At 36.3% G+C, this 25,422-nt stretch overlaps 1 protein-coding gene across 9 annotated transcripts in view; it reads right to left on the bottom strand.

Moving 5' to 3' along the window:
• The window catches only part of EXOC6B (exocyst complex component 6B), a 616,421-nt gene that overhangs the window by 325,406 nt on the left and 265,593 nt on the right, over positions 1–25,422 (bottom strand). For all 9 annotated transcript variants that reach the window (XM_040458548.1, XM_040458544.1, XM_040458543.1 and 6 more), the window contains one exon: positions 21,943–22,011. In XM_040458548.1, the coding sequence (XP_040314482.1) occupies positions 21,943–22,011 (69 nt within the window). The remainder of the gene's footprint in view (positions 1–21,942; positions 22,012–25,422) is intronic.

Genomic DNA, 25,422 nt, shown 5'->3' with positions numbered 1-25,422 from the left:
TTATCTGCTTTATAAAATAATATATTTTAATTATCTGCTTTATAAAAACACTCTTATTATCTCACGTATTCTTCTCAACAACTTTTTAAAATACATTTTCCTATCCCTGTAAGCAAACTGAAAGCCAAAGTTACCAAGTTTACTGAAAGCAAGAAAAATGTGTCTGATACCAGCTCATGTTATTTTTATTACACGCTCCTTTTCCTAGGCAGGTTTTTCTGCCTAGTTCCAAAGAGCCTCCTTCCAGCAACCTGACAAAAGTAGCTTTCCCCCCGTCCCCTCTCCAAGAATGGGTGAAGGTTTCCTTCTGAATCTCTCCCTTCCCTCAAATCAAGACTAAGTCATACTAAACTTCAGGGGAGGTGGACAGCCTAATGTGGTTTCAGGAAACTTACATCCAAATTGCTTTAATGAGGAAATGTGTTTCACTCATTGACCACAGATGAAAAGCTTGAAATGAAAAGAGAACACTTGCTAATCATATCATTTACATTTCTTTCCCTCTTTAACACCAAGAACCATCTCAATGTCTTTCTTTCATGTTTACAAAGGTGCTGAGACTTGCAGTAAGGACCTCTTTTTTTTTTTTTTTTCAAGCAAGAAATCCCTGATGCACCTCTTCAGAGTCTAGAATGCTAATTGGTTTGACACCTAGCCATATAGGATAAAACATATCTGCAATAAATACTTGTTAAGTGAATAGAGTATTATTTAGTTGCTTGATACAGCTGTTTTTCTTTGAAAGAGTGAATTTTAAAGAATGTATGGTGACTAAAATTCACTTTATGAATATTAGATGTGTACATACTCCTTGCCATAAACATCAAATTCTTTTCTATTTTGGTTCCCCAAAATAGATAAAGAAAACTAGTTGGTGGCCCGACCATGTATATCAATGATCTTAAAAAGAAATACAGGTTTTCAAGCAGCACAGAAGAAAAAGAAGAAATACATAAAACCTTCCACCTGTGTTTTGTGACTATTCTACCTACATTTTAAGGGTAGAGGTGGTACTAAAGAAAATTCCCAGGATGCTTTTGACAAATGCTAATGGGATTTCTCTGATACCATGACATTCAAGTAGCAACAGTTCAGAGCATTTTATTAAGGCATCACTTGCAAAGACTTGATTTTATAATACTACCCTAGTTCAAGAAACACTGTTGAAGTATGTAATATTATGCATTTTTATTTTTTCTTTTATGCCCCATTCCCAGTCCCATTCCCCTTATCAACACAGGCACCTGCTCTAGTATATAGAAAAAGACATGTCATTCAAATGAAATTTCTTTCTTTCTTTCTTTCTTTCTTTCTTTCTTTCTTTCTTTCTTTCTTTATATACATACATATATACATATGCACACATATATACACATATACATATATATATGTATAAGTGTGCCTTTGAAATAAGTATGTATAGTATTATTTTATGGGTTAATTTATATAAATGATATTGAGCTATCAATTGTATTGCTCTTTACTTTGATCCCCCAGCACTATATTTCTGAAACCTTTATATATTGTTACATATAACGGTTGTTCATCATTTAAAATAGGTTGGCATAGGGGCGCCTGGGTGGCTCAGTAGGTTGAGCATCCAACTTTGGCTCAGGTCACAGTCTTGGAGTTTGTGAGTTTGAGCCTGGCGTCAGACTCAGTGCTGACAGCTCAGAGCCTGGAGCCTGCTTCAGATTCTGTCTCCCTCTCTCTCTGCCCCACCTGCTCATTCTCTCTCTCTCTCAAAAATAAATAAATGTTAAAAAAAAAATTTAAATAGCTTGGCACATGTTGCATATATTACAATCAATCATACGTAAACACCAATGTTACTTATCAGTCCCCCAGTGATGAATACCTAGATTGCTTCCACTATTTTCGACAAGAAACAATGTCAAAATTAACACCCTCATACATGTATTCTTGTGGAAATACAGTGGAGCTTCTTGTGGGGCCTGCACCATCACAACATGGCTTCAAGTCTTCAGAGCAAGCCACTAGCCTCTACATTACAGCACTTTTGAACAAATTCGGAAAAGGGTTACCACAAACTTCCTATTGGATTTATTTTAATTTCATTCATTTTACAAATCAAGTCAGGGAGAAAGTGACAGTTTTACAATGTGTAGACATCCTATTCAAAGAGTGTCTCTCTCTTCATTTATCTACTACTTCCTAAATGTTTTTTAATAGAATTTCAAAATTTTTACAATAGAGGCTTTATTGTACAATTCTGAAATTCTATCTTCCCTCCTTTTCATTTTTTTTCCCTTGGCCTAGGACCTTAGGAATAATGAACACAATGGGTGGTGGTAGACATCTTTGAGTATTTGTCTTTGAGTTCTTCCTAATTTGTTAGGAATCTTTCTAAAGTTTACTCATGATGTATGAGCTTTGCTAGGGACTTTTCATAGATGCCCTTTGCCAAATTATGAAACTTCCATATATATTGGTAGTTATCTCATAGGTATATCAATTTTTCTTGAATATAATAGTATGTCTCATACTTCTTTGTCTCTCCTCAATATATAAGACACAGTAGAAACAATACTCTCAGACTGACTGGTCTTTAACAAGCCCAACGCAAAAATATGTCAACATTAAGTAAAGACAGAGGAAGAAGGAGTCAACACTACGTAACAAAAGGAGGAGGAGGAGTAGGGGAGGAGGGGGAGGAGGAGGAGGTAAAGAAGAAAGAGAAAGACAACAGGATGATATTTCCCATTATGGAGCTGGGCTTGTCTACATGCCTAAGATGCTTCTTGGCTAAAAACCATGCTTCTACCTCTGCTTAAGCAGCCCTACAGCAGGAAGTCTGTTGTTCCCCTCCCTGAAAGTTGCCTACAGCTTTGTTCCTCATCAGCACTGCTCCCTGCTGGGGCCTCAAGTCACAGAAGCTCCTATAGCCCTGAAAATTATCTATATCATAGTTGAGACTTAGAATAAAAACTGTCCCAAATTCATACATGCCACTAATACCAAATATGACCTACCTAATGAAAGACAAACTAAATCAAAACCATGCAACTATGATACAAAAGATGTTAAGATTGCCACAATCATTTGCAGAGTGTATACACATTGTAATGTATACAATGAAGATTTAGCTTCAAGCTTCTAAAAAATAAAGCCATCTGTAGGGGCACTGCAATACTTATGTCTTGGCAGCCTTCCCGGGGCATGAAAGAACCAACATTTCCAAAAGACACAGCCAGGCAGCCATCAAAACTTTTTTCACAGTCCAATCTCCTCAGAGCAGAGTGCACTGTAGACTGCAGCAACAAAGGGGAACCTTCACAAATAAGTATTAAACAGTTTTTATATCATTTTGTCATCACTGATATTATCATCACTGATCCATAATTTTATAAATGACTAAATGTTTAAGATTAGAGGTGAATTTTTTCCTTCATATTTAATAACCCATTATAGCATGCAATTACCATGACCTTACCTCCTTGTAGCTATAATAGTTAAGAAGAGGAAGAAGAGGAAGAGGAAGAGGAAGAGGAAGAGGAAGAGGAAGAGGAAGAGGAAGAGGAAGAAAAAGAAGAAGAAGAGGAAGAAGAGGAAGAGGAAGAGGAAGAAGAAGAAGAAGAAGAAGAAGAAGAAGAAGAAGAAGAGGAAGAAGAAGGAGAAGCAGAAGCAGCAAGAGAGCCTGTCCTTAACATTTTGGCAGCTTATATAAAAGTTGTACCAAAACCATGAAAATACTACCATCAAGATGGGTCACACTAATCACTTTTACAAATGTCAGCTTGTAAATGAATCTGGTTGCCCAGAGACATTCACCAAGGTTCCAAATTTATTCAGCAATGGTATACCAAGAATTTAACAATTGGACAAGAATTGGTATTTTTGAGATGTACTGACCGCCATCAAAACTGGAAAAAAAAAAAGTGTAATAATCACGGCTGATATTCACAGAAAAATATTAAACATAGTAATACTAGAAATTACCACCATTGCTTCATGATAAGAGACAGACAGAAAATACTCAGGGTTTGTAAGTATTATTTCATATTTTGATAGGAAGCAATGTTCTACAGAAATATAATGCAAGCCACAAATGTGAGTCACATACCCAATTTAAACATTTTCCAGAAACCACAGTAGAAAAGTAAAGAAAGAGGTGATGTAAAATATCTTACATTCCTTTTTTTGTACGGAGCCTTTGAAATCTGGTGTGTATTTTATACCTACAGCGTATCTCATTTAGGACTCTCCATGTTTCCAGTGCTCAAAAGCCACATGTTGATCACACTGAATGGCACACGCCTATATCATCCAGAACAGAAATTCTACCCAAAGGCAGAAGGATGGACCATGTCCTCTGTATACAACAAGCATGCAATAAATATTTACTGAAAGGATGAATGAACAAAGTGAGACAAAACCCTAAAGCAACAACCACAAAGGACAACACAAGTATATAAGTGGGAAAATATGTCATTAGAGAGGATCTGACTCTTTACGGAGTCCTGGTATCAAGCATCTCTGGCCTGCTGTGCCATTACTATAGTTCTAAAATTCTAGGAAGAGAGTTCTATGGATGAGCCTCTTGCGGTGGGAGTAGACACTGTGACTCCCAGGTCACAGCCAGAGGAGTCAGTGGAATATAACAATGTCTCACTAAACCTCAAGTACCATTTTTCTATTACCATTTCTATTACATCTTTCTATCAAAGAATCTAATTCACTGGAACACACCACTATCCACAACACTGAAACACAAAAACTCTCCCTAAAGCCCAGAGTAGTGCAAGACCTCCAGCTGACAAAACAGCCTGCCCAGAACGGCTTGATTTGTCAGTAGAGCAAAGGGGGGGAAAAAGAGGATGAAGAAGGGGGAGGGGAGGACCTAACATACTTCTTCTGCCCTGTTATTTCTACTCCCCACGACGACGAGACCTTTGTGAGTAGGCAAGGGAGTTGAGAAGAGAGAACTCAATCTCTGCAGTCCAGGCTGCTTCACATTTTTCAGAAATTACTGCATGTTCAAACAATGGAATATTTGTCAAAGTACAACTTGATCACCAGAATTCATCTGTTTTTCATAACCACATTTGACCTAAACTCTGCTGACTAAACAAGGTACCCTGTGTTTCGCAGTCTGGAAAATGTGGCTCCCACCGTCATTTTCAGACCGCGCTAAAACCTCTGGCCCCTGGACTACAGCCGCGTGGTAACTAAGTGCATTCAGATTAGGCCAAGGATGATGTCTGCTGGCTTCCCTTGTTACATCAATCACAGATTTTCATTTCCAATTCACGTTTTGGTTAATCTCTCTTTTTTTGTAGGTATCTATCAAGAGAGTGCAGAGAGAAGATCTACAAAATTTTTTATATTTTTCCCTATGGGCGAGGTACATATGTATAAATTCACATATATCAACATACATATGCTTTTAAGCTTTTATTTCAAGAGAATTCTAATTTACAGAAAAACTATACGAATAGTATGAGGAAACACCCACGTATTATTTACTCAGATTCACCTACTAACCATACTTTGCCCCACATCCTTTATCATTTGCTCTCTTCCTAAATATTTATTTTTTCCTTAGCCATTTGAAACTTTGTTACATACATCAGATCTCTTTACTCCTAAATAGCTCATTGCGCATTTTCTGAAAGTAAGAATAATTTCTTTAACAAGAGAATAGTTTCCAATTTCAGAAAATTTAACATTTTCCTAATCTACCGTCCATATTCCAGTTTTGTCAATGAATCCAAAAAATGTGCTTTAGAGCATATTTTCTTGCAAGCTCAAGATTCAATCTAGGACAGGGATCAGCAAACCACAGCCCCCGGGGTCAAATCCATCCTGTTGCTTATTATGTAAATAAAGTTTTATTGGAATACAACCACATCCATTCATGTACATATGGTGTCTGGATGCTTCTGAGGTATAACCAACCGTAAACTCGAGTGGTTGTAACAGAGACCCTTTGGTCCACAAAGCCTAAAATACAACTGTCAGGCCTTTCAGAGAAAATGTTTGCCAATCCTGGCCTAGGACAATGCATTGCACTTAGCCGTCATGCTTCGTTAGCTTCCTTTAATTCGAAACAGTTCCTCAGCTTTTCTTTATTTCTTATGATTGACATTTTTATATTTGTATAAAATATGTATTTGTAAATATGTATATTTGTATATATTTGTTTCCTTCCTTCCTTTCAAACAGAATGCTTCTCATCTGGAGTCTGTAATTTTTCCTCATGAATTAGATTCAAGTTATATACTCCAGGTCAGAATACTACATAAAGTAATGTGGTATCACTCTCAGGGAATCTCACTCAGAGACACACAATGTTTATGTAAGTTTTGATGTAAATTTTGATCACCTAATGATGAGGGTGCCCAATTATATTTTTGCCTCATTATTAATAAGTAATCCTAGGGAGACACTTTAAGACCACACAAATATACTACCACTTACCAAAATTTCCTCACTAAAGTTAGTAAGTATGAATGATTTGTGCCCGAATAAATCTCTATTTTAATGACTACAAATTGAAAAACCACGAAGAGTCTGAGATTTTATCACCTTGCACACCAACAAATCAGCGTGTGCCACATTTTCATGAATGCTAGCGGCAGGTACGAAACTGGATCAGAGACAAAGGACTTTATTACTAGTATCAATAGCAGCAGCTCGGGTATCAGCATTTATGCTTGCATCAGTTCCCAGAATCCCAATGTCTATAGGACAATGTGAAGAAGTCCAGGAGACACCTGCACATATAGCGGTTTGCTTTAAAGGAAAGGAACCCTGAGCATAGGGACCCAAGTATCTTTTTCCATAGAAAAACACGATCTTGATCTTCCAAAGCTGGAAACATGCCTGTTTCTTTCTCTGGCAGGAGACATTATCCCTACCTTACAAAGCTGTTGGCTGCACAAACATCCCTGAAAAGATAATCTGGAACAAACACAGACAATGCCTCTGCTCACAAGACGTACAGGGATGCAAGAGACCCATAAGTGTCAACACTCAACATTCTACTATAAGAAATAAGACCACAGCCTTCTTCCCTATTAACATAGGGATGTATTTAGATTTTTACATGTTCATTCATTCATTCATTCATATATCTGTGTATTGTTTTTTCTTTTAAAATTTTTTTTAATGTTTATTATTTATTTTTGAGAGAGAAAGAGAGAGAGACAGCATGAACAGGGGAGAGGCTGAGAGAGAGGGAGACACTGAATCCAAAACAGGCTCCAGGCTCTGAGCTGTCAGCACAGAGCCTGACATGGGGCTCAAACCCACAAACTGTGAGATCGGATGACCTGAACTGAAGTTGGAAGCTTAACCAACTGAGCCACCCAAGAACCCCTATCTGTTTATTGTTAATATCAACTTACGGTTTCCTATTTTTTCCCCAAAGAAAATACCCTTACTCAGAAATTTTCCCACTTTTGTGTTTTCCATTAAGATTTTAAAGCCTAGCCGCTTTTTATTACATTATTTGGTGGAAGGAATTACACATCTGAATTTCTGAATAATGGAGAAAAATCTAGAGGAAGAAATTATTCTTCTGAATTTCTGAATAATGTGGGAAAATTTAGAAAGACAACAAGTCAATTGCAAATAAAGCCTAGAGAAAGTGTCCTAAAGGCCCTCTCAAAAAATTGAATAACAGCTTAAACAAACTTAACAAATAGTCACTGTTGACCATTTAAGCCCACAACTAGTTGTAAGCCAAGTGTGGTCTGGACTGGACTATTCACTATCTCAATGATACTAGTTTCAATGGCATCTTTTTATGTTACAAGAAAAAAAAAAATAGGCAGACAGACCATTTTCATAGAAAGTAACTGACCTTACTGTTTAAGAAAGGAAAATCCTATTCTTTTCCCAAGTATGACTATGATAAATCAGGCCTCCCTATAAGGCAGTTCTAGAAAACCAGACCAAAACTTTTTTGATAAACACAGTCACATAAAATTGTTACACTCACGTGGTCATAGAATTGTTAAAGTATGCACCAAAGGCAAAGCTGAAGGAGAAAAGATGTTTTGAAAAGGTAGACTAAAAAGATGTAGACGGCCTTCCCACCTCCATCCCTACTTCCAATCATTATGGACAAGAAACCAGGTCCAGTCTCTTACTGATAGTAGAACAAAGAAAACCATGTGCTGATAAGGTGTACAAAGTTAATGTACCGATTATGTATCATATGAGGGTGCAATACAATATAATGAATAATTTAATGCTTATAAACGTGCTTAGAATAGCTCTCCACACATAAGCCACTTTAATGATGTTGACAACTGACGGAGGAAAGAACACAAGGCAGAGAATTTATATGTAGCTTTTTTCTTGTACGTTTATTTATTTATTGAGAGAGAGAGAGAGAGACCAAGAGCAAGTGGCCGGGGGGGTTGGGGACTTGGGATTCTCTCTCTCTCTTCTGCTCCTCCAGCAGGCTCTGCACTGACAGCACAGAGTCGGATGCAGGGCTGGAATTCATGAACCATGAGATCATGACCTCAGCTGAAACCAAGAGATGGACGTTTAACTGACTGAGCCATCCAGGTGCCCCTATATCTAGCTTTTAGTTCTAATTTGGTTACCTACCGATTATATGACTTTAGATGAGTAATTTAACTGCTTGAGGCCAAGGTTTCCCCTTCTGTGAAAAGAGATAAATAAAAGAAAGGGTAGGCAAAAGCCCTTCTTGCTCGGATATTTCACAGTTCTTAATTTCTAGATTCGTTATTTTAGAAAGGTAACCTTAAGTGGGGGAGGGTTGTAGGAGGAAGAGCACAGGTGTTCTTGTACTATTTCTGCATCTGCGCATTTATATCTACACATGCATTAGTCTAGTCCCTTATTCCTTCCTCGCTGCATTCTTAAAGAGTCCTTTTTATAATATAAACATTTAAGGATGGGGTAGGAGTGAGCAGGATTATGTACAAGCTAGAAAGCGAAATATTTCTTTAAGATTTAAAGGTAACATGCCAGGTACTTCTACATCCATTCTTTCATTCCATTCTCACAGAAAAAATTTGAGAATTTTTTAAATGGAAAAAATTGAGGCTGTGAGACATTAAGTAACATGTCCTAAGATTTAGAATAGATTCAAGCTTATCTGGTTTGTCCATAATTTTTTTTGTAAACACCATGTTGACTAGAAATCACTTGGTTTCTAATCTTAATTGTTTTAAAAATTACAACAGGATTCAGCATTTTTACAAAATATTGTATTCTTTGAAGCTACTACTTTCCTGATGAACAGAAACAGACTCAGATGGAACGCAGCCCTTGCACTGTGGCCTTCCCACCTGCTTTCTTTCTGAGATACAAGAAAGATGCCTAAAGTTCTGGCATCCATGTTGCAAGTACAAAGGCAAAAACTACATACTAAAGATGGACAACTGGAACCGCTAAAAGAACATAGGTGTCTGGGGACAGTGTAGCACCACCATACCACACTGAAGTGCTGACACCTGGACTACTTGTCATAGTATTAAAAAAAAAAAAAAAATACACTCTGTATTTGTTTTTGTTTTATTTTTTAATGTTTATTTATTTTGAGAGAGAGAGAGAGAGAGAGAGAGAGCGCGCGCACAAGTGGGGGAGGGACAGAGAGAGAGAAAGAGAAATAGAGAAATTCCAAGCAGGCTCCAGCCCGACTTGGGGCTCCATCTCATGACCCGTGAGATCATGACCTGAGCCGAAATCAACAGTCAGACACTTAACCAACTGAGCCACCCAGGTGCCCCAAAACCCTGTATTTGTTTAAACTGTCCAAGTTGGGTCTGAGTTACAGGTACTCAAACACAACCTACACTGCTACAGATACCATCATTAAATATAATAAATGACCTCATTTTCATATCTAAAAAATATGTTAATAAATCTTACGCTTTGTTTCAGGGCAAAAGGAAATCCCAAACCTAAACCAATATCCCATATAATAGATCGATGACCTTTATTGACCTCAGCTGAAAGGACAAAATCTTCTTTGACCATGGCATAATAGCCCTTTTATAGGTCTCCATCGATTTTTCACATTGTACTTTCTGGAGGGATTCTGAACATTCATTCATTCATTTGTTTCACAATTGTTTGTTAAGTTCCTTCTGTGTCATGAGAGAAACACAGTAGTCTGAGATTTCCAGAAGCTCTAGTTAAAGACATTCAGTTAAGGAAATAAGAAGAATTCTGCCAACATTCCCTGAGGAAATCTCGAGTGCTACAGGCAAAGAGTCTGAGTTTCTACTCCAGTGTTGAGGTCCTAAATTACTTCCCCTGTAGATTGTGGTTTGAGTTACAAAACTCTGAAAAAGTAGAGAATCCACTCTAGCCCCAACCTTGGCTTTTCCAAATCTCTCACAATTTAAAATAAATCAGTTCTGGGGCGCCTGGGTGGCGCAGTCGGTTAAGCGTCCGACTTCAGCCAGGTCACGATCTCACGGTCCGTGAGTCCGAGCCCCGCGTCGGGCTCTGGGCTGATGGCCCAGAGCCTGGAGCCTGTTTCCGATTCTGTGTCTCCCTCTCTTTCTGCCCCTCCCCCGTTCATGCTCTGTCTCTCTGTCCCAAAAATAAATAAAAACGTTGAGAAAAAAAATTTTAGAAAAATAAATCAGTTCTATTCATAGGTTAAAAACAAACTCTTCATTACACCTGCTACAACCAGCCATATTTAAAACATAGCTCCAATTATGGCATTTGCTTCTGGTTAGATCATTTTGGTATATGCAACTTACATAACTGTCTGAATGACCAAATTTCCTCTATAAAACAAAAGGAAACCCTTCCCCTCCATGTCCTCTTGTTCAAATCACGAGGTTCTGGCCACAATTATTCATGGCCCCCCCCCAACACCTCATAATATCCAAAACTATTGGGACAATGTATTAAACTAAGCATCTAGTAAAGAAGGCATTTCAGGGAAGCAAAAGAACCCAAAATTTTTAAATTTAAAAACTGAAAATAAACAAACAAAAACCTGGCAGTCACAACCAAAACAGGAAAAGGAAGAAAAAGATGTAAGAGATCTGGCTGGATATATGAGACGAGGGAGAGAAGATTATAAATGCCAAATCCAGAGATCTCAGAAATGGGAGAAATTTGGCATAATGGAATAGAAAAAAATATCAAAAGGAAGACAGAAAATATGGACTCTATTTCAGGAAAGAGAACTGCCTGTCCGAAGGCATCATTATGAGAGAACATGGGGTCAGTACATGTGGAGCATAGATTGTGAGCAGGAGAAAGAGAGTGACCAGAAAGGAGGTAAGACAGTCAAGCCCAGGATAGAACATGGAAGACTATTTAGACCAAGTTAAGAAGTTTACTTCATTCTGAGAACAATGAGAAACTAAAGTGTTTGAAACACAGTTTTTATATGATTTAAACTGTTTTGAAGGGGTGTTACTGGGTGTGATACGGAGAATGATTTATTTCTTGTTCATTTTGTCAAAGCTTAAAAAATAATTATGTTATTGTGGTATCAAAAGCTGTGTAAGTGAGACATTAGTGTTAAAAAAAAAAAAAAAGCACCTTGAGTTTAATCTTTCCCAACACAAACATTATAAAATATAAATGTGAGCATATGTAGAAAAAAAAAATTTTTTAATCACTTTTTTTGCCTCTTGTTTTTATTCAAAGCCAAATGATATGCTCGGGGGTAATAAGGTCACCAGGTGAAAAGAGCAATATGACAATTATAAACAGTTAGATTACAGCGACTACAAACCAGGGCCCATTAGCCCATACTACAGGAAAGTTATCGCTATAAATGGCTTTTCCTGTGTCCTTATCAATGCAGCACACAAAGAATCTCACCCTCAGCTTTTCTCTATGATCTATGCAGTGTTTATGCCTATCTAACCTCCCCAGGCACTGGTGGGTCAGTGCAACTACGGGGCGGGGAGATATGGCAGGAGAGTGACGAGACCATCTGCGAAGTGTCAGAGATGGACTAGGAGTCACCACATATTTCAGGGCAAAACTTTCCACATTAAAAAAATATCTCTAAAGAAAATACTCCAACTGTGCTCTTATTGCTTGGAAGTACTCAAGATCACCATGGAAGCAAACCAGAAAGCTCCCAGCTCTGTTCTAACAGTGTTAAGTTGGCCCCTCAAACAGTACAACTTGCATTTGTCTTAGAGAGGAGGGGGGAAGCAAATGAATAGTTCTGAGATGGGAAAGACAGTCCATTTAAAGTGAAAATAAAACAACACTTACCAAAAGGGTCACGAGGAATAATGTCTAAAAACCAGAGCCTGAAATGCTGGCCACTTCAAGTTCTTAAAAAATAAATGTCAAGTACAGAAACATCAGAATTCCTTGCTAATATCATTGCTATCCCAAAGATTTGAAAATGGTGCCCACTCATTTCATATTACTCTTCTCAGGAAGGCTTTTCTATTAAAAGTTCAATATTCTTTTCTTATTTCCCAAAGACAATGTATATATTCCAAATAAATATGATGGATTAAAAAACAAACAAACAAAAAGAGGTATCTTCAGAGTCTCCTACAAAGTGGCTTTTCCCTAGACCCATTAAATTATGAACTTTCAAGAGCAGAAAGTATCCTGGTCCTCCTTACCTCTTTCACTCTATTAAGAAATACTGGCTTAAATAAAATTTAACATGTTTATTTATTTATTTTTTTGGTAGGTCTTCTTAGAACATATTTGAATATACTACTGTGATCTGTAAAAAACCCAAGACAGAGAAATACAGTATACAAAGTTCTGATGACATCTGAAACAGGAGCTCTCCTCCTCCTCCTCCTCCTTTTAACAGATCATCTGATGAGCCTGGTGTTCCCTAGAAATATAGCTCCAGAAACAACTTTAGGAGAATCCAGATCATTAAGCTATGTGTCTCTGGCAATGCTGGAATTCTACATCCACAATTTCCAGTTTCATGTGACTAGTGAAATAATGTGATATTTCCCTCTCTCTGTAACACCATCTTTGGAAATGTCAAATGAGAATAAAAACTTACAAACTCTAAGCCCCTAGAATTTTACATATAGGCCTTTCTCACTTGTCTTCATTTCTACCACAGGAGTTGTAAATGACCTTGCTTCTGCTTCCACCCAAACCAAAAATTTAAATGTTCATTCAAGTGTCTCTGTAAAAAATTCAAAGAGTTTAAATAATGGATTTTTATCACACTTACATAAAATAAATACAAGTCAATAGTTTCAATGTTTAAAGTAGAATCAGGATAGGTCTTCAAAAAATAGCCTATAGCAAAGTACAATCAATTTTAATGAAAATTAAAAAACCAGTCAGCATTTGCTGCTAGGTCAATGGTCTACGAGAAACACTAGGAAAACTACATGAGGTTGATGTCTGAATATCCGCTTTTTATTTGCCAATCAACTGTCCTGATACCTAAATGGAACAGAAAAGTTTTTTCTATTTTTTTAAGGCAGTCTTATTTTTTTAAGTCAATAACAATTAAAAGGATCTGGCCATCAAAAATACACCCAGTCCTGCAGACAGATCTGCCTTAAGTCTGTGTTCCAATTCTTGCTGTTAAATTTACTTGATTATTAAATAGCAATAGTGCCTTCTGATAAAGGTACAGGAGTAAGAACTATAATATCTTACACCTCAGGTGCCAACAAAAGAACTATTTAATGGCATGATTCAGAGTGAAGCCAGTCTCTACCAAGTGAGGTGTTCTCATATTCGCCATGTGAATAAGTCACTTATTTAATGTAGTCAAATTTGTGAAGTACTATGAGACTGTTGCACAAAGTGTTATATAAAAACCAAGACAATACTATCATAAATACACATATAAACAACAACCCTTCCACTACCACTATTTGAAAGTATCTTGAAGTCTAACCTTAGAATGCCAAAACGAATCATTTTTTTTTAGTTGAAAATCTCAGTAATGTCTTAGGCTCTTCATGTTATGTATTTCCCAAGTGCTTTAACGTAATAGCCAGTTGCTACCACAGTTAAGTAATTTCATTAAGTAATTCCTTTAACATCTCAAAAAATATGTCCCTTAAAACTGCTCATATCCATTCCTTTTTCCACTCTCCAAATACTTTCCTTGCTGTTATCAGTAGTCACAGGACCATGGATTTTGGAGTTTCCTCCAGTGCCAGTGCAGACCATACAAGTAGATATCCTCAGATTAGAAAGGGAGAGATACATTCCAGTAAGATTCCTGCTTACCCCATCCCACCCCATGCCATTTCTGGCACTAGCAATGATCACAAAGAACTGCAAAGAGATTGTGGGGAAATTCTCGCCCTGCTACTGACTATCTCTCCGAATTATAGCCAAAAAGGAATATTATTAAAGCAAGCAAGAGGTAAAATATCCTGAAACTTAACAAAATTACTTATGTTCAGGGAGATAAATTATCAGCTATAGTCCTCATAATTACTTTTAAACTTCTGTTTGAATCTTCTTAGTAAAAGAATTCAAGGGACAAAGCTATTAGTTTAGGTGCTGAGGCTAACTTCTTAATAGAAAAACAGGTCACCAGCTTGCCATGCCTAATGACTGCCCAGGGAATGAAGATTTACGGCACAGAAGTAAGTTCACTTTGAAATATGCTTTTAAATTGAGATTTTGGCAAGGCTTCCAACTCTAAGAGAAAGACAAGTGGTAGAGAGTCCTTAGGAGGCTTATAAAAGGGGATACTCAAGTGGAATTCGAGTAAGCCATTCTGGGGCATAGGTCTGTAATCAGTAGATGTCTGAAGCCTAACTCAGCCTCTAGTTCCCTTGACATGAAGGATTCTTTCTAGGTCTAATAAGATTCAGGAGTTGAAGAAGCCTCTGAAATTCTAAGCAAAATACCACACGCCTGTACATATGTGCATTTTGTCTGGGGAAAGGGCTCACAGCTTTCATCAAATTCTCAGAGGCCCCTTGCCCAAGGAAGTTTAAAAGAAATACTGCACTTGCTAGAGCCTTTGTAATATGAATTCACCGCCCAACGACATTCTGCATTCCCTTATACCTCAGGCTGTTTTATAGTCTCCTTTAGTAATTGAAAGAGAATGAAATAAAAATGAGGTTCTTATGATTCATGTAATACTGAGAGGTTGCTGCTTACTTAAAAAATCCACATATTGCTATATACGCTAGCCCTGGATCCAAGATGTCAGAAATCTTTAGAAAGGGCACTTTTATTATAGTATAACACAAATGTGAAAAAGTACATAAATTAAAGGTATACACTGGGCAACATTCTTTCACCTAGGATTTTTTTAAATTGTTAATGAGCAGATAATGCAGATCACTGGAAAAGAAGAAACCACAGGAAGATAAGATCATAAACGAGACCCACACACTAGGAGTATGGTTGTATTTACAGATTTGCTCCCCCCAGTCTCTTAATGACATCCAAGTTCCTTGATATGGTACATATATACAGTCCTTCAGTGATAGAAGGATGAGCGAGTAGAAAATTTGGAAAAGAGTCAGAAAGACGTTCCAGGGCACAGAGGAGATAACAGTATATATAAATCTTTATCCAAACTGAGTTGGGTTCAAGGCTCGGGGTCCATAAACATGGCAGACATCGCTGGGTTGGTAGAGTTTTCAAAAACTCTGTAAGACAGCCTGGCTTCTGTCCTCATTAGACAGAGAGTCCATGCATCTTTTTAACTACTACTACACTACGTACAAAAATCTCAAATTATTATTATTCATTTCTCTTCCGGTAAAATTTTTAGTTTGTTACTTTCTCCCTTCCAAAAACATCAGCCTTGATGACTATAAAATGATGTTTTATACCTGTCCCTTGCCTGCCCATCTCTAAACTGTGTATGAAGATTTAAACAATATAAATTGTTTAAAGCAATTCTATAAAATACACCTACATTTGCCCTGCACACTTCCACTGCATTACTATACCAAGAACCAAGTCTCAATTAACCACTATCTGACCCTTGTTCACTTTCTTCCCTCCCCTCCTCCTGCCAAAGTTTGCCCTTCCTGCCAAAGTTCAGCACTTCCTAGAAAAGTCTCACTGCCTGTTTGATATTGTACTTCACTTTAGTCACCAAAGGAAGAATTTACAGGTGCTTGGCCCCATCTATAAGACCATGACCGAAATCTGACCTCCTGTTACAATACGTGAACTCCTGCCCTACTGATAAGGCTGGCAGATATAAGTAGGATTTTTCAAATAATCCTTTGGGAATTTATAAGCAGCACAGCCATAAAAGGGGGGTGAATGGAAGGTCGGTTTCACTAAAAATAATAAATATTGCCATGTTTATTCAAAGTGTGCCTTGTTATCCTCCAGGCCAAAAGTTCAGATAAACACTATTGTAAATGACAAAATATTAGAACTTTTTGTTACTTCTGTTATGATCCTTCCGTTGGACACCAATAGAACTGTTTTCCCTCGTATAAGTCCCAGCCCTGATATTGTATAACACTGCCTGAGGCTAGAAAACTGGATTCATTTGCAGGTCAAAAGGAGGGCAGTTATCTCTCAAAATCAAAAACAAACATTTATTGAGTATAATATACTGTTAATACTAAGTGCTAAGTGCTAAGGCTAAAAAAGATGAATAAAACATGGTACCTGCCCTAAAAGAGCTTACAGTCTATTGAGGAAAAAGAACACATATTTAGGATAAGATAATAGAATACAGTCAGCACTAACAGAAACAGTACTGGGTTGTATAACAATGCAAAGGGGAAGGGGGTCCACTGAGCTCAACGTGAAACATTAGGAAAATTTGCTGGAGGACACAAGTATGAAATAAGTAGGAGTCCGTAAAATAAAAAGAGGTGGGAATGAATACTCATTCAGGCAGAAGGACCAGAATGAGGAAAGAATGAGAAGCAGGAAATATAGCATGGTACATTCAAAGAACTAGAAGCATTTCAGTTTCCTTAAAGCAAAGTGGTAAGCAGCAGACAATATGGCAGACAGGACATGGAAAACCTTCTGTCTTTTGATATGCCATATTTTCTTCTATACTTCTATATTTCACTCAATAGATGACCAATTAGAGAATCTTAAGCAGATAACATATATCCCAGATTTGCATGATGCACAGATCACTATCATCACAGTGAGAAGGGAGTCAGGGATTTATACTATAAGGAAGGGAGAGCAGCTAGGAGAATGTTTTCAATAATCCCGATGTCTAGGACAATCATTTTAGGATAGGGGAGGATGAGAAAGAGAGTAAAACTGTATTTAGGAGGTAACATTTGCAAGGCATGGCGATTTAGATATGGTACTAAGAAAAACGAAAAGGTTTGGGTTTCTGCCTGGGGAACTGATAGAATGCTGTTATTGCCTGAGATCATGGTAAATCCAAACAGTAGATTTTAGGGAAGGGGTGAGATAATGAGTTCATTTTGAAACATACAGAGTTTGTGCTGCCTGTGGAATATCCCAAAATGTTAATATTAACTACATCCGGAAATTTGAAAAAAATATTTATGTTACAAATCTTTATATTAAGCAATTCATTTTTAAGTATCTTTGTCATCATTATTATGAAGAGATGTCCTTCACTATACAGTAACACATATTAGTGATGTGAGAATGAGTAACAAATATAGAGAAGTAACAAATTACGGCCCCCCAAAAGCTATGAAAAGGGTCAACTCTAGAAGTCATATGTGTCTAGCCCTTCCTTTAACAAAAGAGACATTTTAGTGCTTAAAGTCCATCTAGCTCTGGAACAGCAATGTCCAAAAAATAAACATGTATTCCAGAAACAGAGCTGAGCTCTTACCACTGGTTGTACTTTTTCAAAATTAGGAAACACGGGGCGCCTGGGTGGCGCAGTCGGTTAAGCGTCCGACTTCAGCCAGGTCACGATCTCGCGTTCCGTGAGTTCGAGCCCCGCGTCGGGCTCTGGGCTGATGGCTCAGAGCCTGGAGCCTGTTTCCGATTCTGTGTCTCCCTCTCTCTCTGCCCCTCCCCCGTTCATGCTCTGTCTCTCTCTGTCCCAAAAATAAATAAACGTTGAAAAAATTAGGAAACACTATGAAAGAGGGAAGAAGCCTGTTTCTGCCATATAAACAATGTCTTATCAAATTATTATAAAACCTTTATGAATACCAAATACTGTAACACTACAGAATATTAGCATGTGGAATTTATTTAAAAATTTTTAAACTTCTCGTTTAGGATGACATCGACTTTGTATATTTAAGAACGTGTACATTTAGAATAATTGATAAACTCTGTTGATGGCAGAGACTAGAACCTCTATCTATATGTCTACACTTTACATCATATACTTTAAAAAATACCAATAATGTGCCTAATAATCAGCATCAGAGACACATAACTCCTGCCAGATTAACGGCCATGTATTAAATTCCAATCATGTACCAAAGACGGAGCGAGGCACCATTGGAACATACCTTTAAGTGCACTAAGCAGATCATTATTACCATAGCTCATATATGAGAAAGCTACGGTTTCGGTAACTTGCCTAACACCACACAGCTAGTGAGTGTGCAAATAAATTACTTCAGTACTCTTATTAACCATTATTAGAGTTCTCATTTGAAGAAAACTTGTCACATTTTCTATACCATAAAATCTTAACAAAGTTTAAAAAACTAACATACACAGTGATGAGATACAGAGCTGTTATATTCTAGTCATTCAAAGATTATAACTTCTCTCCTGGTAGGTAGATCATAATTTTTTTTAAAAGCATAAGTCCTTGACTTATTTATACATCGTTGCTCTCCATATCCATTTCATGCAGGACAAAAATTCAGTAAGTGTTTAGTGAATAAATGAGTAATAAAGTTTGAGCTAGCATATGCTCAAACAAATGTACTGCATTCTTTTAGCTACCACTTACTTATTCATTCCACTAATATTTACTGAGTGCCTACTATATGCCAAGTACTGTTGTTGGTACTGAAGATATAACATTAAACTATACAAATTGATTTTCATACTTTTACACTATTTGAGAGGAAAAGTACACTTGACATTGCAATTCTGAGACTTAACAAAAACCATATAAAAATACAAAACAGATTTAAAATAAAAAAAAATAAAAGGAGTTAAATTTCACAGAGTATTTTTTAAAAAAGCAGTAATATGTCCTCATTAAGTTGGATTTATCTAAAGAATACAGGAATCATTTAAGATCACAAAAATCTATCAATGAAACTTAATTAGTACATTCATGAGCTAAAGTATAAAAACCACAGAACTGTAGCAATATATTTGAAAAAAATCCAATAATATTCAACATTTATTTATATTCTTATAAAAAATTTACAGGAGCCTAGGAATAACTAGATAAAGAATATTTACCAAAAACTTATTGCAAACATCAGTTAATTGAGAAACATTAGATACATGCTGTTAGAGATCAAAAATGAAACAAGGATGCCTATTATCACCTTCCTGAACAACAAAGTAAGTAATGATGATCCTGGTCAATACAACAACAATAAAAAAACAATGTGATATATGGGTAGGAAGAAAAGAAGCAAGTCAGTATCTGTAGACATTATGAACAACCACACAGAAAATCTACTGAAAACCAAAAAAACAAACCATAATAACTAATAAAAGAGTTGAGCAAGGTTGCCAGATATAAGTTAACTTACAAAAATCGAGAGCATTCCTCAATATCAGCAATTACTAATTAAAAAGTAAGGTAGAATATTGTAAAAAAAACAAAAAAAAAAACAAAAAAAAAAAACTGTATTTTGCTACTACTTAAAAAATGCCCAAGACCATTAACATAGAAACAAAGCTTAACTAAATAATTTAAAAGTAGACTTTTTTCTTCCATGAATACCAAGAATTAGCAGTAGAAAGTTGTCAATTCTTCCCAAAATATATATAGAGATACTTAGTATATGCCCAAGGTATTCCAAGAACCAGTGGGCCATATACAGATTATGTAGTAGATAGGACTGGTAAAACTGAGTTCATCAAATAAAAAAAATTAAGTTGGATTCCTACACCTCATACTATAACTACAGTGAACCCAAGATGAATCAATATCAAAATGTAATGGGTAAAAGTTAAAGTTAACATAAAGGGAATGCCCTATGACATTGGAATAGAGAGGGGCTTTTCTTTTTTAAACAAGACTTAAAAAGTACAAACTACAAGGTTTAAATTGATGGACTTGATTATATCAAAATCAAGGACTCCTGTTAATGAAAGATAATATGGCCATAGTGTAAAGTCTATGGGCAAACTGGAAAAAAGACATTTGCAACATCCTCCATTGTCAATATGTACAACATAAAAGGAATTTCTGAAATTTCTCTTTCCAGAAAAGAGAAAAAAACAAAACAAGGAAGGCAAAACAAAACTGAACAAAGGTCAAAAATAGGCATTTCAGAGAAAAAAGATCTTAAATGATTGGGGAGTCTATAAAAAGCACAATGTTATCAGTGATCAAAGAGATGCAAATTAAAACAAAGAGACATCATTTGATACCCATCAGGTTATCAAAAATTAAAATTAAAATTATATATATACACCTTCTGACCCAGCAATTCCAACCTAGGTATAGAAACCTTGGAAACTTACACCCAAGTCCATACAGGGTCCTACTGATTACAGCAGAATGTTAGAAGCAATTTAAGAGTTGATCACTGAAGTAATAGATAAAACACAGCAAATGCAAACCATTTGTTAATAATCATGTAGAAGTGGGAGGCAATGAGTAAGACATATAGACTATAACAAGGTTAGATATTAAAAATAGGCTGAATAAAAAAATACAAGAAAAAACTAGATCCATAAGATAACACCATTTGAGTAAATTAAAAATACCTACATATACAAAATTACTCTATATTTTTCAAGGATACAAACACAACCATTACCAGACATTAAACATATTAGAGTTTGTATATTTGGAGATAAGAGTTGTGGGCTTGTGGATAGGGGATGAATGGAAACAAACAAGATAAAAAAATACAAGAGGGAGACTGATAGGAAATAACGATAATAGTGTGTTGTGTCACAAACTAAGATGAATATGATTTATTTAATTATTGGTACCTGAGATTGAAAAAAAAATTACTTATTTTAGGTGCCTTGAGACAACTCAATCTATGACCTCCTCCATCTTTATAGAACAAGGAATGACAGATGGAGACAAGGGGTGGAGAGGGAAAAGAAGGGAGGAGGGGAAAAGGAAATTAGCAAGAAGTGGGAGGATGAAGGAGAGGAGAAAAAATTACCAAGTCTTCCCAAACTAATGGAAATCACCCCAAAATACTCCAGCCATGAAGTCCATAGACCAGTGTCCCAAACTGTCTGGAGTAACAACTAAGTGACACTATATTAGATATATGAAGAAAGAAAATGTGTAACAGACTTAAGTAAGACTTACTCCATCATATTATAAAACAACCTGATAGAATCTTTATAGAACTTTGTTATTAAAAAATACCAATAATGGACTTCTCTCATCAATTGGTCTTTAATGATACTTTGGCTTCCTAGTTTAATTTTTTGATTGCCTTTATATCTGTATATCTGCACGTAGGTGACTACCAAGATAGAGAAAGGGCTATTTCTTATAATACCATTAACACCCATAATAATTTCGCCCCCAGAGAGGTTTCTCTTTGCATAGGAGTAAGTGTCATCAGGAATAAAAAGATAAACAGTTTTTACAAATATTATTTTAATATATAAAGATAGGTTGTTATTTAAATAACTACATCATTAAATTAAGAATAGAAATCTGAGTGTGTGACTATTTCTAGGTATAATCTTATTATTTGTTGATGACTGATAGAAATTAATGTTATTTGCTTAGCTCAATTACATGGCAAACAAAAGATTCAAGAAGAAAAGAAAGGATTCTTTTTTTGTAATTAATACTCCTTAAATAATAGTTTCTTTTGTCTTACTCCTAATAATAATAAAAAGAAAAACTATAAAAAATGAGAAAGAAGAGTTTTGAACTCAATATACCTCTTTATTAGGCAGAGCTAGATAAAGACTCACCAGGACAGAATATATGTGTAGACATCGATAAACAGGAGAGAAATCCACCAAATCTTGGGCTCCAGGTACCTGCAAGACAAACAAAATTGTCACAAAATATTCAAACAAAGCTATTAGGAGCATTAAACTGCATTTATTTTTTTATTACTCAAGTGTAAAAAAAATAAAAGTCAGCTCTAGTTTCTAGGAGAAAAACACAAAACAAACAAACAAACAAACAAACAAACAAACAAACCATGCTCTCATAAACCCAGTTTGGGTATTTTAACCATGAGATTAATAACCGAAGATAGCAAGGCTGACACAGAACAGAAGGATGAAAACAGAGAAGAGTAACAGAAGATGTCACTGGCCCTGCATCTGCTTTTAGAGATGTATTTCAGGCTATGGGCCTCCAAAAGGGATGAGAAGATGGTAACATGACTTTGACAACTTGACTGTATCTTCTTGGACACATGGTAGGCTACATACAAGACTGTTTCAGGAGTGCCTGAGTGGCTCAGTCAGTTACACGTCTGACTCTCGATTTTGGCTCAGGTCATGATCTCATGGTTGGTGAGTTAGAGACCCGCGTCGGGCTTTGTGCTGACGGCACAGATCCTGCTTGGGATTCTCTCTCTCCATCTCTCTCTGCCCCTTTCCCGCCTATACCCTTACCCACGCACACATGCTCTCTCTCAATCTCTCTCTCTCTTTCTCTCTCTCCCAAAAATAAACAAACATTAAAAAAAGAAAAAAAAAAAAGAAAAAGACTAAGTTTCAGTGGTCAAAACCAAAACTTGCTGCACAGGATGAATTAAACGGCCTGCCAGCCAACTTCTGAAGGACATAAGAATTAGTGAATATTTACGTCAGCATGCAATCAAAATACCAGAAAATTATAGTACGAACAATGTAGACAGATTAAATCTAGACATCAAAAGGCAAAGTAAAACAAACAACATTAGGTAAGAACTGGAGATAGTCACAGTGCTAAAACTGTTTGGTTATGTGACCTGACAATGAGTAACTAACAATTTACTTTGGCCTCAATTTCTCAACTGAAAAAGGAAACTATTGCCTATATTGTTGACCTATAGGAATTAAATAAGAGTAAAAGGACACAAAGTAAATACTGAACAAAACAAAATAAAGCAAAAACAAAACAGACAAAAGTGCATTAAAAATAATCAAAATAAAGACCTAGCTGCAGGTTTTACTGTAACACTGCTAATTGTAGGATTCATCAGAATATAAGCAGCAGGCACTAAATTGGGTTGAGCGGACTTGTGAATACAAAGTCTGTTTCCTCATTTCATCAAGCAGGATCATTTCTTCTTTGGTGGCATAGCTTTCTTCACCAAGATGCTTTTCCAAAGAAATCTCCTCATTCTACAACTCAGCAGCCCAATACTTTATTATCTCTCCAAAATCATCATCTCTCTACATTTATTGGTTCAAATTTATTGACTATTTTGTTCATTTGCTTTGCACCCATGATAGCACACTAAATCTCTATGTTTAAGAATCTCTCAGGGCTATATACTCTGAAATCACTCAAAACAATCTCCTATGAATCCTAAGTTTGATCATAAGATCTACGTCATGGTCTAAGCATAGATATATTAAAAAAAAAAAAAAGCAATTAGAAAAGTCAGCATTAAAAAATCACTGAGAAAAACATTTTATGGACAGATAAGCACCATGTATTTAAAAACAAAAAGATTAAAAAGCATGTAAAAATTAAGGACACTCGTTTTCATCTTAATAAAACAAAAAGAGGCAACAGATGATCATTTTAGGCAGTCTTATTTTAAACGGCCACAACATCAAAATATCTTTATAGTCTCCTCTCTGGAATTGCAAAGTAAAGATGTGAAAGAAATTTATCTTGCCAGAAAAACAGAGCCTACTAATGAAAACTACAACTAAGCAAAATACAAGCTCAAAAGATGAAAACTAAAATTATATTAATAATATTTAAACTACATAAAAATTACACATACATATGAAAAGAGATAAGAACACATGTAAAATAATTTTGATCTGTATAAGAAATGAAACTTTTCTTTAGAATGAATGATTATAAATTTATTTACAATAAATTATATACTTATAAAAAGCTTAAGGATATTTAAATAAATTTCAATCACAACTTTGTTCATATGTTCATCTTTACATAGTTTATTTATTTTGTTTTGCTTTGACTCAGGACCATTAGTTTCATTCAAAAGGAAACTGCTCCCAAGCCATTCCTCAGACAGAGGCCTGGCCCCTTCACATGTCAGGCCCATCCTTATAGAATGAACATCCACATTAGGGGACAGTTTCCCCTAAAAATCTGTGATGAGTAAGCTAATGGTGCACCTTTCTAACGGGCTAAAAAGAATGGTTTATCTGGGCCAACCAAAAAATACATATATTTAGAGAGGACAGAAAGATTTTCCTGTCAGCTCCAGCAAATATTTACAACCAAACCTATCTTCTGTGAGGCTGTCTTGACATCATCATCCTCAGCTTCAAACAGTTTGAAGTGACCTGACCCGGAAGTATTGGCTTTGCTATTTCTTAGCCTCTGCAACCATAATTCAGTTAAGTCCTCCCCAGCCAAGGACTGCCTGCTTTGAAAGCGGTACACAAATGTAGACAAGAAAAGGAGCAAAATGGGGCTTCGGTTCACAAACTTTACCTCCACCCCCAAAATAGCCTACTATTTAGAAATCATTTTTCCTCCATGCTCCCTTCTGTGAAGAACACTAGGAACACTGCAAGGAACCAAGAAGAGTGCTGTGAGGAGAAAGGTATGTAAAGCATGCACTGACTCATGTTGCTTTGAGCTAGATGTGTTTTCTCTGCTTCCACTAATGAAAAAGAATCACATCTACTGAAAGGCAAAAGGAAGAGGGCAACATACGCTGTACGTGAAGGAATGCCATACGTTTGGAAGGATAAGAAATGAACTTTCAAAACTAAATAAATGGGAGTGGGAAAGAGAACAAAAGGCAGCTTCTCCTGACTCACATAAACGGGTCTGTTTTAAGGTCCACATTTTGCTCCCCATTTAAAATGCAAAATCTCTGTCAAGGTTGTCTTCATTCTTCTTCCCCTCCTGTTTGCCCTTCTCTCCCCTCAAGTGCAAAGAATGATTCAAGCAGGTTTAGGTTTCAGCTGGGGCAGAGGGAGGAGTCCAAGGACACTTTCCTAAGCTAACAATGACTGTCCCTAATGGTTTCTGTCTCCTAACAAAAGCCATGACTCCGTCTTTATCAGCTTCATCTAATTTTTCCTTTCCAAAGTAAATAACATAGCCCTTGCATTTTACACATGTCCAAGTTTGACAAATCATTATCGACTGGGACTATAACTGATAAGAGATAACTTTGTGGTAGGACGTTGTCATTTCCTCTCATAAGGGCTTTCTTTCTGAGATACAGAAACATGATTAAAATAGTTAAACATTTCCTCTGCCTGGCAGTCAGGAACTCAAGACATTAAGATACT

The sequence above is a fragment of the Herpailurus yagouaroundi genome, unplaced genomic scaffold, assembly GCF_014898765.1.
Source record: "Herpailurus yagouaroundi ecotype Mexico unplaced genomic scaffold, PumYag 221, whole genome shotgun sequence".
Taxonomy (NCBI): domain Eukaryota; kingdom Metazoa; phylum Chordata; class Mammalia; order Carnivora; family Felidae; genus Herpailurus; species Herpailurus yagouaroundi.
The sequence above is the reverse complement of the archived record's forward strand: the minus strand, read 5'-3'. Positions and strand labels throughout refer to the sequence as shown.